Source organism: Paramormyrops kingsleyae, chromosome 5 (assembly GCF_048594095.1).
Source record: "Paramormyrops kingsleyae isolate MSU_618 chromosome 5, PKINGS_0.4, whole genome shotgun sequence".
In the NCBI taxonomy this organism is placed as follows: domain Eukaryota; kingdom Metazoa; phylum Chordata; class Actinopteri; order Osteoglossiformes; family Mormyridae; genus Paramormyrops; species Paramormyrops kingsleyae.
Window position 1 is genome coordinate 10,441,866 of NC_132801.1, and position 14,615 is coordinate 10,456,480.

The 14,615-nt window shown below is 50.4% G+C and overlaps 1 protein-coding gene across 1 annotated transcript in view; it reads left to right on the top strand.

The window, feature by feature from the left end:
• The window catches only part of prr36a (proline rich 36a), a 28,584-nt gene that overhangs the window by 691 nt on the left and 13,278 nt on the right, over positions 1–14,615 (top strand). Inside the window, exons 2-3 of the mRNA XM_023791870.2 lie at positions 9,361–10,030; positions 11,195–11,249. Coding sequence (XP_023647638.2) covers positions 9,436–10,030; positions 11,195–11,249 — 650 coding nt within the window. The 5' untranslated portion in view covers positions 9,361–9,435. The remainder of the gene's footprint in view (positions 1–9,360; positions 10,031–11,194; positions 11,250–14,615) is intronic.

Here is a 14,615-nt window from a genome sequence, read left to right on the forward strand (position 1 = left end):
ATCGGATAAAAGCAGCTCCGTCATGTCGCTTCATCCCTACGGGGCCCCGTAGCGTCTTTCTGCAGGTACCAAACGGCGTAATGAGAAATAAGGTTCAGGTTTATGCTGAGCTATTGCATGTGTGCACTGTTCCTCCATATCGCTGTAATTACTTAAACTCCTGCCTGAATCATCGGCCAAGTATAGAGGATTTTTATTATTTTTCCAACTACGACGTAATCCTATACTAGCTAACTTTGTTAGCCATTTAGTCCACCGGATGGTTTTGGAGATTTCGAATATGCGTTTGGCATGGCTTTGCGGGGTAGGTACAGGTATCGGGCTCCCCTTTATCAGTACCAGCATGGCCATGTCCTGGGGAGCCGGATAATGGGGCGGTGGCTCCGTCCTGTCCGAGGACACAGCGTTGGAAAACGCCTTTACCCGCTCGAAAGCTTCAGCCATAACTCGCCGGCATCAGTGGAGGTTAAATAACGTGTTGCTTTCCTTTGCACGGCTGCTTTTGATCTTCATTACTTTCGTATGTTTCATCGTGTTGGCGGCTCCCATTGTTCCCGGGAAGGCCCTTGGTAAATAGCGGACTCCATTCCCGGTTGGCTAGATGCATAATTTACTCGCCACAATATTGCATTAAACCTTATATAAAAATGCTATCATGACTTGTTTGGGTCGTATGTTTGAATTCATGTGAATTTTTTTAACAATACATTCTCAGCGACACATTCATTTTTTTTGCCAAACCCTTAAAGCTGTATAGTGATGTGTGTTTTCAGGTGTAATATTGAGCCGGTTATTAAGCTGTCGGTGGGAATCGACATTGAGTGATTTATCGCCTCATATTGTATGGCATGAAAGCGCGTCATGTGTTTCTGTGGAATATTTGGGGATTGATTGCATTGTACTATATATCTAGTTACCACAGTTCGGATACCTAATGTTTATATTTGCGGAGGGTGCAATGGCAAGTCCTTAATGCACGTAAAACCGAACGTGCATCAATAAATCCATGGCAGTCATTTTCGTCCTGCTCTTAGAATGAATGCGGTTTGGCTTATTACTGGGCGACTGTTATTACTGGAATGGCCGGTTTTTACGACGCGGCCGTTAATACCTGTAAGCTTTCCGGGGCAGGTGGAGTTAAGCGGCCCCTGGAGAGAGATCTGCGATCGTCAGGATCTTGCACCTCATGTCTCCAGATCCATAGATTACAATATGTCGTGCCTGGCCATCAACACATCTGTTTACATTCCTGCACGGAGGCATAATGTCGTACACAAAACGGCGGTCTGTGCCTCTTCATGCGCGGCGGCGCGGATGCGGGCGCGGCCGCTGGAAGCTGCTTTCGTCCGCCTATGGTGCCTGGTGTGAGATGCACTTTACAGTCTGGCCAGTGTGTGCATCCGGAATTTTAAATCCCTAAGTCATCTTGTGAATCCCTTACAAGGGAGACTGACTTTTTCGCACTTTTCCATTGGGCACCGCGGGGCTGGGAGTTCGTCATGGAGGTTCTGAAGTCACTTATTTTGGTGGTGGCTGCTGTTGCAGTTGTCCCGATCGTCATCTGCGTGTGACCTTGTTGCTGGCCCTGCTCTTAGGGGGCAGTGGCTGCTGCCTCTTCATCCAATAGACTTAGAAGTGCTTGGAATCTCCTCCCCGCTCTCAGCGGCTGGCTGTGTGCAGAGGCCGCTGTAGATGCGGTGAGCTCATTTTGCCTGTCGGCTGGCGCCTGGTTCTCGGTGCTGCCATAACTACTGTGCTTCTCCATCCGGGTTAATGGCACGTGTGAGATGTTGATTGGCAGTGTTGGGGAAAGTTACTTTTAAATGTAATATATTACAATACTGAGTTACTCCCCCCAAAAAGTAACTAATTGCATTACTTAGTTACTTTTTATGGAAAGTAATGCGTTATATTACTTTTGAGTTACTTTTGCGTTACTTATTTCTTACCTGGCTAAAGCTTTTTGTTGTTCAGGCCTTAGAATTATTATTTCATTTTCTTTTAAAAACACATATATAGAATAATAATATAGAATTATATAATATTCTCAGAACTTTCAGAGCTATGCATGCCATTTAAAAAAATCTCTTAACATTAATTATTGAAAGTTGAAAATGAATGTGTTTGTTAAGTTTTTATTTTTATTTTGGTAGGCTATGGCCTACATAAAGTAAATTCACTGTCCAATGAGATAATAAAGAGTGCAATATAGGCTAGATAATTGCCATTGTGAAATAAGTTATATTAGGGCAAAAGACAGATCTTAAACATTTAAAATGTTTAATAACTTTTTAGAGAACAATGAAATTGTACTACTCAAGTGATCTGAATTCCTTAGTTCAATTTTTATCAGATTATTCAAGTCAGCCTATGTGTTTCTATGATGCTTCAAAAACATTATTTCTCTGTTCACGCTCCACTTCATCTGCCAATGAATTCAACGATCTTATCAGATCTCCAGCCGCCATGTTTCAAACGATCTAAACGTAACGCGCTTCCGCCAATCCCCGCCTTGACGCAATGATTGCCGTAGGGTGGGCGTGGTCAGCTCGGAATGCATTTTCAAAGCAGCACTGAGTGCGTGATTCTACGTGACTACGTTCGTTTTAATTAAATATTTTTTTAAGCAAATTAATTAAAATAGAAAAGTAACTCGCGCTACTTTTTAAAAAAAGTAACTTAAATATTGATGTGTAAATTTATAAAGTAATGCGTTATATTACTTGTTACTTAAGAAAAGTAATATTATTACGTAACGCACGTTACTTGTAACGCGTTACCCCCAACACTGTTGATTGGTACTGTTAGTTGCAGGTGGTCTCGTCATACCTGCGTTGCCTTATAGGAACCATGGATGGACATTTCTGTGTGGACTCTTACCTAGAGGTTTTCCAAGTCTATTGTTACTGGACTACTAGACAGCGCTAACATGCACTATATTGTACCAGCTGTGTTTTCACTTGGTTTGAAGGTCCCTTCACCTCTTGTCTGCTTTCTAACCTCCTTCACTTCTGTTCATATACATACACTGTATGTGCACGCCCTCTAAATTAGGGGAATTGGCTAATTAAACCACACCCATTTCTGAGACAGGTGTATAGAAGGTATTCATGCAATCTTTTGCATCAGACTGCGTTGGTGAGTTTCAGAGTGGCGCCGAATTTCCCACAAGCCAGTTTACCACCTTTCTGCCTTGCTGCAGCTGTCCTGGTGCACTGCTGGTGACGTGATTGTGAGCAGGTTCAGTAGTGAATTGGTCGGCCACACAAGCTCGCAGAAAGGGACCTGATAACCCAACATCAGTACCCAACCTGAACGTCAGCACGTGCCCACCAGCAATGTTCTAACTAATGGAAAACCTTTCTAGGAGTGTTGGCTGTTATAGCAGCAGTTGGCCAACTTAACACCCTTGTCTGCAGAATGACTTGCTGGACAAGCTGGTGCCCACATAGTTTTGGTCAAATATTGCAGATTCCATCTTAACGATGTGTTCAGGGAAGGAGTTCTGGGCCTGATAAGTCTCTATCTGAGCTTTTCTGCCTGACCTGTTTGCTCAGTACCCAGGAAATTGATCTGCTTTGGGAGAAGTCACTGTTCCTATTGATTTTTCTCTGTGGGCCTGTTTTGTGTAAGCTGGGTGTGTTTTGCCTCCCAGATGATGTCAGCTGTCTCCTTCCACGCCCAGTATGATGTCACCGGTCTCTCTCGCTTTTTAATTCCTATATCCCAGCTGATAGCTCTTCACATAACTGGTTGAGCCTGTACTGCCCACAGGCTTGGCCTAATCGACGCCTCTTTCTGGTGCCACCGGAGGCTCCTGGAATTTCGTGCCTCTTGGCTGTTTCTGTGTTTGTACCCGTTGTTTTCATTTCCAGCTGTTGATCACGTCATGTGGGCTGATACTGTATCAGCTGCTGAAACTCTTTAGTGTCCCCAGGACACAAATTAGCTGGGAAGACTTCTGTTTACTGCAGAAGTGCCAAGGCGAGGCCAAAAGGCTCCGTTAGGTTCGTTGGGATCGTTTGGTGCCACCCTATAATGCGTAACGTTGAGTTTTTATTACTTTGACCTTTGGATGAAGATTGACAGCTGATTGAGGAAACTCGATGTACTAGTATTGTAGCAGAATTGTGGTTTGCCGACCCGCTGTTTGCCTGTCAGCAGTAACACTTAGATGTCATCAGTATTGAAGTTGACTTGTGATGGGGTCTCTTGTCTACTTAGCTGTCTGCTAGAATTAATCTCCTTTTCTTCTCCTGCTCTCCCCACGCCAGCAAGTTTTGTTCTCGTGTTGAAGGCACCACAGGAAAACATCCATTGTGCTGTTGATTAGGTTTTTGATGGTTACACAAGGTCTAAAAAAAGGGTCCCTCTGCTGAATGACGGACGAGAGCATCGCCTTTGTGAATATCTACTATGTGTCCCATGCAGGAGTCAACGTCCATTTGCGTGGTGGTGGTGGTGGGGGGGGGGGGGTTACTGTATCAAGGCTTAGCTTTGAAAACCTCTCGCAGGCAGTTTTTGTAGTAGTTACAAAATAATATTGGGTTATACGTCAGCGGCTGTGAGAGAATGTCGACCTTTTCACCCTGTCCCCCCTCCGCTGTGTCCCGAGAGGAATCCGGTAGAGCGGACCAGCGCCGCATGGCGCTGTTTTTGTTATTTGTGCCGGAATGGGTGGTTTCCTGCGTGGAGTGGAGGGTGTTGAGGCGAGATCGCGGTCTTAATGGCACCCCTGGGGTGGGGTCTTCCAGCCTGCCCGCTGAGATGCCAGGGGTGCTGCGGTTTGTCGTGGTGGAGATCCTCCTGCAGTTCTCTCCCAGGTGAGAATGGACCAAAGTGTCTTCATAGGTTCAGGGTGAAGGAAAGACGGTGCAAGGCGGTGGTAACCAGGGGGTGTAGCAGCTCTTCTGTGCTATTTTGTGCATAAAGTATATTGTCCTTGCTGCGACCCCCTGAGGGATTTTTCTAGTAGCACAACATCACTGGAAGATCGAGAGTCTCTGTGACTGAACTTGGTCCATTGAGAGTCTCAAATTATGCTGAGATGATTATGTGTCTGTCCTGCAGCTGAAAGCCTGGATAAGGCTTCAGTGCAAACTAGATTAGAAAAGAACTGTGAGGGGGGGGGGGGGGGATACTGATTTAATGCCACAGAGCCACGTGTTCTGCTAGAAAGCCACCGTTTCCCGTGAACCGTGAGGTTGTTCTGTCCATAATGTTTAGCGGCTTTACCTATGAGGTTTGAAGGGGCTTGAGGACCTCTGCAGTGACTCGAGGCGTTGGATGAAGAGATGTTGATGTGAAGCAGAGAACAGTGGTTATGTACAAGCTTACCATGGAGACGACGGGACACATCAGCCCGGCCCTTGGCGTCCTGCAGTGCGGTTTGTGTTTGGAGTTTCCATGCCAGTTAGCTAATAGCTGGTTTGCCCCAGCTGTCCATACTGATGTCGTCGTCTGGACGTGAGCCTTTCAATGTTTGTCTGTAGTCTGAGGAAAGCTCTGTCTGTTTTTTTTTTTTTTTTGAGTAGGAGATTCTGGCTTCTGATTTCTTGTGCTCTTTCTGTCTCTCGCCCCCCCCCCGTTTACAGCCTAGTCTGGGGGTGATGCAGCACAAAGCAGCAGTACTGCCTTGTATGGTCACATCTCCTCGCTACGCCCGCAACCCATCTTCCCCCCCCCCCCTCCCAAACAGTTCATTCACCTCCTCCTCTCCCTCCTAACTCTCCCACAGCAGCAGCTGTGTCGTCTCCCCCCCCATTTGAGGGCCTTTTGAGGAAAACACTCAGCGATATGTGTTTTCCTGACCTCAAGAGACTGACGGGGGGTGGGACTGCATAGTCATAATGTTAATGGGCAGGGGGGGTATGAATCTGAGGTTGGTTGCACAGAGACCCTGGGTATGTGGATACTAGCCTTTTACACACATTGTACCCCTCTGGGGTACAGGGTTCCCTGAGGTATTAGGCTGGGTCTGTATGCATCTTCCTGGTTGCAGTGCTGCTATTCCCGCACTGTACCTGTGGCTGCAAAATGGCAGCAGCAACTGCACTGAAGGGTGTGAGGGCAGCCAGTGAAAGGTGCATGATGCCCTTTTGGTGAGCCGTCCCGTGCTCCTCATTTTATTTATTTTCTTTTGGGGGGGCTTGTGTCTCTGGGTTGTCTGGGTGGGCCTTGCTCATTGTCTGCAGTGCCCAGTGGCACAGGTGACAGTGATGAGCCTCTCCCAGTTTGTTGCTTTGCAGTTGCCTTCCTGGCCCCTGCCTTTAGGGGAGGGGGGGTTGCACGCACGCTCGCTGTAAACTGAGCCTGGCACTGGCCCACCCTCCCCCGCCCCGTGTTCAGCCCCTTGAACTAACTCGTTGCCAGTAGATCACAGCACTGATAACCCCTGTGTGACTTCAGGAGGTTGTGACCCATTTTCCTGCGACTGGAGATCGGCTTGGATGAAGCCATCGCTGGCTCTCCCGTCTGATCTTCACGATTTTGGCGATTCCCAGACTGCCTGGGAGAGGGGGGGGGTTCCTGCCCATCTGGACACCTTTCCGTCTGTCTGTAAACACGCATCAGCTGTGTGGTTCCTAGACGGTCAGTGTCAGGTGTTGGTTCTGTGGCCGCCTGCAGAAGCAGTTTGGTCTGAGATCAGCTCTTGCCACTTCCTGGCGACCAGCTGGCGGTTTTAATGTTGACGGGCTTTTTGTTTGAATCGAGTGCCGTGAGCCGTGGGTTCTGGCGCTGTCGTTGTTCAGAGCCGCTGCTCCGCCGGGCCTCTTAGCATTTTCTCATCGGGGTGAGGAAGATGGTGGAATTCCTCTTTTTACTGAAAGAAGTTGTCTGGTTCAAATCTGTTTCCCTTTTATGGAATGAGCTGACAGCCTGTTCTGATGGGACTGTAATGAAGCGTCGCAAGAAGCAAAGAGATTCAACTACATAAATACCAAGATGTTCAGAACCTCTCCTGCACTGTTTACTGACTGTCCAAGCAGCGTTTGTGCTAATATCAGCTCTTCAGTCATTTTAATTTTGCAAGGATTCCCCCCCACACACACATCTTTGAAATTCTCTCTCTCCCCCCGCATCAGCACAGTGTGTACAACATGTTGGGTTGTCAAGACCTCTGTGGTGGCTTCTGGGAACAAAGCTCCTACCCGAAGTAGCAGAAATAATTCATGAGCGCGCTCTAACGGAATGGCAGTTTCAGGCCAGTCTGAATGTTAGCAGCGCCTGGAACGCGGGTTATTTATTTCTGTACATTGTCGCAGTCTGCAGTTTCGGGGGGGGGGGCGACGTAAGCCGCTACGTTGACAGGATGCCACAGGAATGTGGTGGGCGTGTGGATCAACGGTCTCACGTGCCACCGGGTGTCCAACAGACGGAACCTGGAACTGGTCCCCCCCCCCCCTAAGGGATTATTTCAGATCTGAGTTCAAATGCGGAGCTGATTTGCTTTCCTGTTGGATTTGCCTGCTGTACACATTTGAGATCCTCCTTTATCTGTGTGTGGTTTGTCTCCTGTCTGAGTAACATGTGCGTGCGGGAAAACCGATTCTATAGCAGTGATTTGCGTGTGAAGCCGGCTGCCTGCATTCTGCTGGTTTGATGTTTTAATTTTAGAATTTTCAGGGAACTATGAAATGTAATTAATTTTTCTACCTTTTTGGCCTTGGCGGCGAAGCCTTTCACACGCGCTTGTCGCCGTGCCCTGGGGTGGCCGCTTCAGGTGCTGACGTGGGTGTGGACTTGTCCAGCTTACGGGTGATGGAGCCTTGAGAAGAGGGGGGGGGGAGCTGGGTTCCTTTTGGTTTATGTAAAAGTAAAGGTGCCTGGAGCACTGAGAGAGGAGGAGTGGCCCTTCTTCCTGATACACGAGTGGGAAACGCAGCCCGTTTTTGAATTTGAAAGGGCTGCTGGGGTGGGGGTGGGCGTGGGGGGGTTTATCTTTTACTAGGCGTATACCAACTTAACCGGTTTGTCAGGCCCTCTGCAGCTGGTCCATTTGTACACAGTGCGTCTTTGTGAGGCCGACCCGCCAGACAGAACACCCCCCCCACCCAACGATTCTCACAAATATCCCAAAGTTCGGAAACCCCCTGGTCTCCATTTCCGGTGGTGATGTCACCGTGAAGTCGACCTGCAGGCCAGTCAGGGCTGGCGGGTCGACGAGCCGGGATCTGCTTGCGGGTCAGTGTGGCGCTGTGTTCCGGCGCCGGATCGGGCCCCATTTACCGCGGCCCTCTCCCTTGGCTGCCCTTGTTTGTTCAGCCCACAGAATGGCTCAGCTGCTCGGACCATCTGCATGACTGACTGGGAACAGAACTTGGAGGGGGGGGGGGGGAGCAGCTGGAGAGGTGCAGAAGTGAAACAGAGTCCATGTAGAAAGCAGGAAGGGTGGGGTGATTATGGAATGGAGAGTGGGGGCAGGGTGGGGATACAGAAGTGGTTCCGTTTTGAGTTCACAAGAAAAACCGGGAACAAGAATCGGGATTAAGCTTTTGTTGTCGCCGGTGGGGGGAGTGGAACGGTCTTTATCCCATATCCCTAAATGGAGGGAGGGCCAGGCGGCCCCTCTGCCAAATGGTGACGCTGTCGGCTGTATGCGTCCGTCGCACCCGCACCGGCCTCCATCCCAGCAGCGTGGCTGCCTGCCCGCTGCGTCTCCCGGCCCCCGCCACCACGGCAAAACCGAAAGTAAACTAATGTGTCGTCGTCTCGTTCATAGTCAGTGATTTGTGCTTTTATTTCAATCGGGAACCGGGAGTTTGAGAATAAGGCTGCTGAAATTTTCCTTAAGGGTTCCCTCGTCTGACAGAGAGGAGAATTATGTCCCAAAGTGAGCCATGCGTTTCCACTTTGGCTGTCTGCTTTTATCGGAGCCCCGTGACACGTGGGGGCCATTTGCATGCTTGTTTCTGCTCCACCTCTGTTTGTAATTAAGTTTGATCGTACAGGATGCCACCGACCGCTTTGCCGCTCCGTTTACTGGCCTTTTGGACAGCAGAGATGAGGCGTATCCTGTGTAGACACACACACACACACACACACACACACACACACACACACACACACACACACACACACACACACACACCCCTCACGTGTTTTCTCTCATGTGCTCCTTGAGTCCCTTGTCCTTGAGAAAATAATTTTTGTTCAGCTCAGCTTGTCACTTCCTGTTTTTCTTTCTGCTCCTGATCTCATGACTGGTTTCTTGGCTTACAGTTGTAGGGAAAAACTATTTCTATAAAACATCATTCACAGCAGACATTCAGATGACCTTTATGTAAGTTTATAAACTGCTATGTTTAATATGGAAAGTTTAAGAATAAAATTGTGCATGTGTGTGTTTATTTCTTGCAGTATTGAGTACAATAGAGACCGGTCTTCTTGAATCTGCTCCAAACTGGGAATAAAATCATTACACTAACTGGGGAGATGAAACCGGATGGGGTTGACACGGCATCAATGGAGCCTATGGAAGCAATAGGAGCAGAGCCCCTGGTGGAGGGAACAGCCACGGAGGAGGATCCGCAGCAAGACCCTTTACAGTCACACTCTGACGAAGCGGAGAAGCAGCAGCAACCGGAAATGGCAGCAGCGCCACCTGCTGTCCAGGAGGGGAACAGCAAGCCAGCAGACGCCAAAACAAAGGCGAAGGGCCCCGGCAAAACGAAACCTGGCGCTGCTGCTGTGAAGAGCTCGACAGCTGGGCCCGGTTCCCGACCCGGCACGGCGCAGAACCGCCCTGTCAACGGTGTCCAAAAACCCCTGTCAAACGGAGTGCAGAGAAAGGTGACCGGCGCCGTCCCCGAGAAGAAGCCCAGCGCCTCCGCCGCGGCTTCCAGAAAGCCGGCCGCTGCAGCCGCCGCCGGGTCGGCCAAGGTGCCCGCCAAGGTGCCCGCCAGGAAGTCCGGGGGAAGCAGTAACGGGGGGCCGGGCGCCGCCGTCCCAGCGCAGCCCAAGAAGGGTCCTGCCGGGGGTCCTGCCGGGGGTCCTGCCGATGGCGCCAAAGCAAAGCCCAAAATGGCCGGTGAGTAACTGCCTCATACGATATTTTAATGTTTAAATAGCCGCTTTCATCCATCCATCAGTCCTGTCGGCGTAACGGGCCCCTAACTGCTGACCTTAGCTTGCTAGACTGTCGACGTCAATAAAAATAAGTATTATGCTATTGAAAAATTAAAGTTGTACCCGCCTATATCATGGGTTTGCTCACTTAGACTCCGTCTGCCAAGTTTATCCGTTTTTGAGGAGTAGTGTGGCAAGTCTGGATGGTTTTCATTTAATCTGGCCCAAAAAATACATCTATTAGTCATGGAAGCATTTATGGATCATTAATGTCTGGGAAGGTGATTAATCGGGGTGGTCTGAAACGGGGCCGGATCCGCACCCCCCCCCCGGTCGGCTTTTCGTCGCGTCAGCAGTCATGTCGCCGTGAGGCGTGTTGACTCCCGAGTCGCCACTCTGGTGTGTGGTTTTCCTTTGAGAGGCGCCGAGTCTGTGGCTTCCTGTTTCAGAGGAGGCTGATTTTCTGCATTTGTGCGCAAACAAGCGCGGTCTCTCTCCCACGCTGGAGAAACGGGGGTTAGGATTTTGGCTTCAAGACTTTCTGGTGACCCAGCTACAACTTCTGGAGTAACTTCTTCGCTTTCACATCCGACACCCACGCGGAGTAACTCTTCCCAGGCTGTCACAGGACCCCTGCTTCTCTGCAGAAACGCACGTCTTACTCTGGCTTTCTTACAGCATCTACGCAGCCTGCTTCACATCTGAGCCCTTTTTTACGTTGATGTGTTTAACTCAAGCTGTTCCGCTCTTTCCTGTCTGCCTGGAAGACAGATGAGGGCTTAATGACTGTTGTACATGCAAATGATGCCTGTAATTCTCTCTATTTGAATTTGTACGGTCTTTGGGTCAGACCAGGTGAAAACGTGAGGGGTGTTCGAATGTGGAGGGGAATTGCAGGCCTTTGGAATCAGATACTGTTTATTGTTCTTTGTATTTGTTGTCGTCATTGATTTGATCTTTGTCAAATTATTTAAACTCACAATGTCATTTTTCTTTTAGGGGACACAATATGAATTCATTTTTTAAATTTTGATCTAACCCCTTTTCCTTCTTGTCCCTGTTACATCTCTCCTCCTCTCTTCTCCACTTCCACCCATCCTTCTTCCTCTCCCTCCTCCTCCTCCAGCCTCCAAACCCGCCGCTGCCAAACCTGACAGATCTGCCGTTTCCAGAGCAACCAGGTAAGGCAGCCAATCGTGTTCCAGCAGTCAAATAGATTATTTATTTACATTTTAATAATGCAAAGCAGCTTTATGCCGTAATCTTTCCACACGTGGTTTGTTCAGCATATACGGGTGACGTGCTCTTTTTGTAGAGTGCAGGTCGGACCCTTTGTTCCCTGTGCTGCCCCGTACGCTGTAATTCGGACACTATCCCTGAGGCATGCTGGGTAGGCCCGTATCTCTGGGGTTCCTTTGTCCTCACGCCTGTGCAGCGCGTGGAATGCCGGCCCATGACCCGTTTCGTCACACTCAGACCTGCAGGACGAGCTCTGCAGGAACAGGAGCTCCAGGTGTTCGGTGTGAAAAGTTAGTTTGTTGCTGTACCAGCTTTCCAATCTGATGGGGGGGGTGGTAAGGGATTGCTGTCCCTGAGATTAGTTTGTAGTCTGTGTTGTGGTCTTGAGCCACTCCCTCCCATTCAGGCAGCCCCGAGGGGCCCTGCTCTTCTCCCAGGAACCTTTGGGGGGGGGGTGTCATCTTCTTGCTCTCTGCACTGGCTGTGGTTCCCCATTTGATGATTGTGCTGTGACCCAGTACTGTCTGTGAACCTTGGCTCCAGTATGTGACCAGCTCACTCTCACCTCCAGTGAGGAAGGGGGCTGGGGAGGTGTGAAGGGAAATTCCGCACGGGGGTCACTGAAGTATCTATTATCTATCCATCCATTTTCATAAACCGCTCGTCCCAGTCAGGGCTGTGAGAGGGGGGGGGGCGGCGCCCATCCTGGAGGCTATGGGGGCCAGGCGGCAAAAAACCTAAGATGGGGCACTAAGCCGTCTATTAATATTCTGACCCAAACGCTGTGGGTGAGGGCGTGGCTCGTGTCGTGCACATGCGCACATGCATGCGCCTGTCCCTGCGAGCGTGCCAGCCGTGTCCTTCCGGTGCCCCTGTAGAGGTCACTGTGTAGGCGACCGCGCGGGGGGGGTGGCCCAGATTTGGCAGCATGGCTTCAGTCCACCGCAGTATCCTGGGCAGAGGGATGCGGCCAAAGCGTACCTGTATCCAGATGGAACAGCGGTGGGTGGGGGGCTGACACAGCATGTGCATGAGAGTTTGAGTCTTACCCTGCTGGGGTGGGGTGGGGGGGGGGGGGTGTGGAAGATGGGGAACGGTGGCTTAGTGTGTGTTGCCCCTCCTCAGTTGGTTAATTCCCCTAATGCTCACCTCTGCTGTTCTTTGGGGGAATAAGCGGCATTAATCACTGACAGGAGCTGACATGTGACCCCCAAATTCCGGCGAGACTGGGGTGTGGCTCCTGCATCCTCCCGCTTCTTTGTCTGTGGCTGACGCCCTCTTTCTGTCACGTCCCCCTCCTGCCACTGCGGGTGCGCTCTGCCGTAGTGGGCCGTGAGCCAGCCCCCCCATCCCCCATCTGTCACTCCCCCCAGCCCCCCCCCCTTCCCAGACGCCGCCCCGAGCAGCAGGACCGTGCTTTGAATTGCCGCGTCTTCCCATCTAGACGAATCCGCCTGATTTATGCTTGTTCCTTCTCGTTCTCGGAAGGCAGGCAAACGCTCACGTTTTTCATCTTTTATTTCTCTGTCATCCGCCGCTCTGCCTTTCGCAGTGTTCGTGAACCCTGGTGACCCTGCTTCCCCTTTTTTAACCGCTCACTTTCTCGGCCTTGGTCTTAAACATGAACCATGTCGGTCGTGTCAAAGCCAGCTAGATCCTGTTGGAGTCTGTCTGGGTTATCATGGGATGTCTGGTCTACATGCATGAAGGGGGAGAGTAAAGTCCTTTCTGGCCTGGAGGCTGCCCCCGGCAGCGCCTGCAGCCAGTCAGTGCTCCATGCCTGGCTCTCGTTCCGCTTTTATCCTAAATGAAGTGACTGGCAGTGAAAAGTGCAGTGGGATGTCGGAGAGCCTGCGGTCCATGCTGGGTGACAGGGCAGTGGTTAGTGAGGAACCACTGGATCCCGGCAGTGCTGTGGCAGATTTGGGGACCATATGAACTGGGATTGCTCAGTCTGACCGTATTTGTGTTTTTTTTTTTTTTTTTTTTTTGGGTGGGGGGGGGGGTTGCTATCGTTCGTGTGGCTCATACATGTCCCTTAAGCACTAAAGGCACCAAAGCAGGAATTCATGTGCCGGACTGCATATCTGAGGAGCTTCGGGTCAGTCTGGCTCATACGCTTTATTGTATCATGACTCCTGGGGTTTCTGCGGCGGAGATCGAGAGCAGCTCCACGAGAGAGCCTCCCCAGCGGTGCCCCCTCCGCCCCCCACACCCCGCAAGCCGTGCCAGCCAATTTCTCAGGCAGCACAACCTACACGCTCTTTGCACCGGCGGTGGGTGTTGGGGGGGGGGGGGGGGGGGTGAGGATTGCCAAGGGCGGGGGCAGTCACCTTTTGCCTAGTGGGTTAACCAGCTCTGAATTCACACTTGAGCAGTTTACACTGTGTAGTGTTATTCGAATTGGGCCTGCTTGCTTCAAGAGACTTTTCTGAATTAAGTATTTTTTCCCTATTAGGGATACAGTCAGGGGCAGCAGTCGGTGGGATTCCAGTGAAGCACTGGAATCCCACTGGAAGCCCATTAGAGGGCTGCTCTAAGCCCTGTAATGAAGTGAGACTGGAAGGGGGAAATCTGAGCCACGTCGCCGATCGTGTCAGGAGGAGGATCGCAGCCCCCCCCCACCCACCCCCCAGCACGATCTGGTTCCTTCATCACGCGCGTGCCAGCATTCCTGAGCCAAGTCCTCTGTAGACATCGGATGGGTGTTTGTTTGTATCCCGCTGGGTGGTGTGGTAGGGGGGAGGGTTTGGATCCAAGCCTGTCGCGGCAGGGCCTGGCTCCAGTAAAGATGCTACACATGTGACTGGGGGTGTGGACAGTGGGGGTTTGTCATATGGAGACGAGCAGGCCCGTCTCCCCCTGCCGTGGAAGGTGCCGGTGACACTTACAGGGGATGTTGCTGAAACGAGCAGATGGTGTCTGCCTTAGACTGGGCACCTTGTAATTATTCAGAGAAATTATATTTCTTTGCTGCTCAAATGGATAGATTGGGTTTTATTTGTATATAAACTCATGTCCTGTTATTCCACGGGGTGTCCCATTTCGTCTGTTATCAATTAAGTAGGATGCCCCCCTAATCCATGTTGGGGGGGGGACACTTTAGAGCTACCCCCGGTATTTCAAACTAAAACTCAGAGGCTTCCATACTTGGTTAATTAGTTCAGTTCTTCTAGTGCTTTGACTGGTCTGTTTTCTTGACCGAAAGACTCATCCAGTTGTTTCATATTAATGTTAGTGACACATAAATGATTATAGGAGACTGACCAATCAGCACACAGCAAGAACTCTGTGCTAGAGTGAAATTC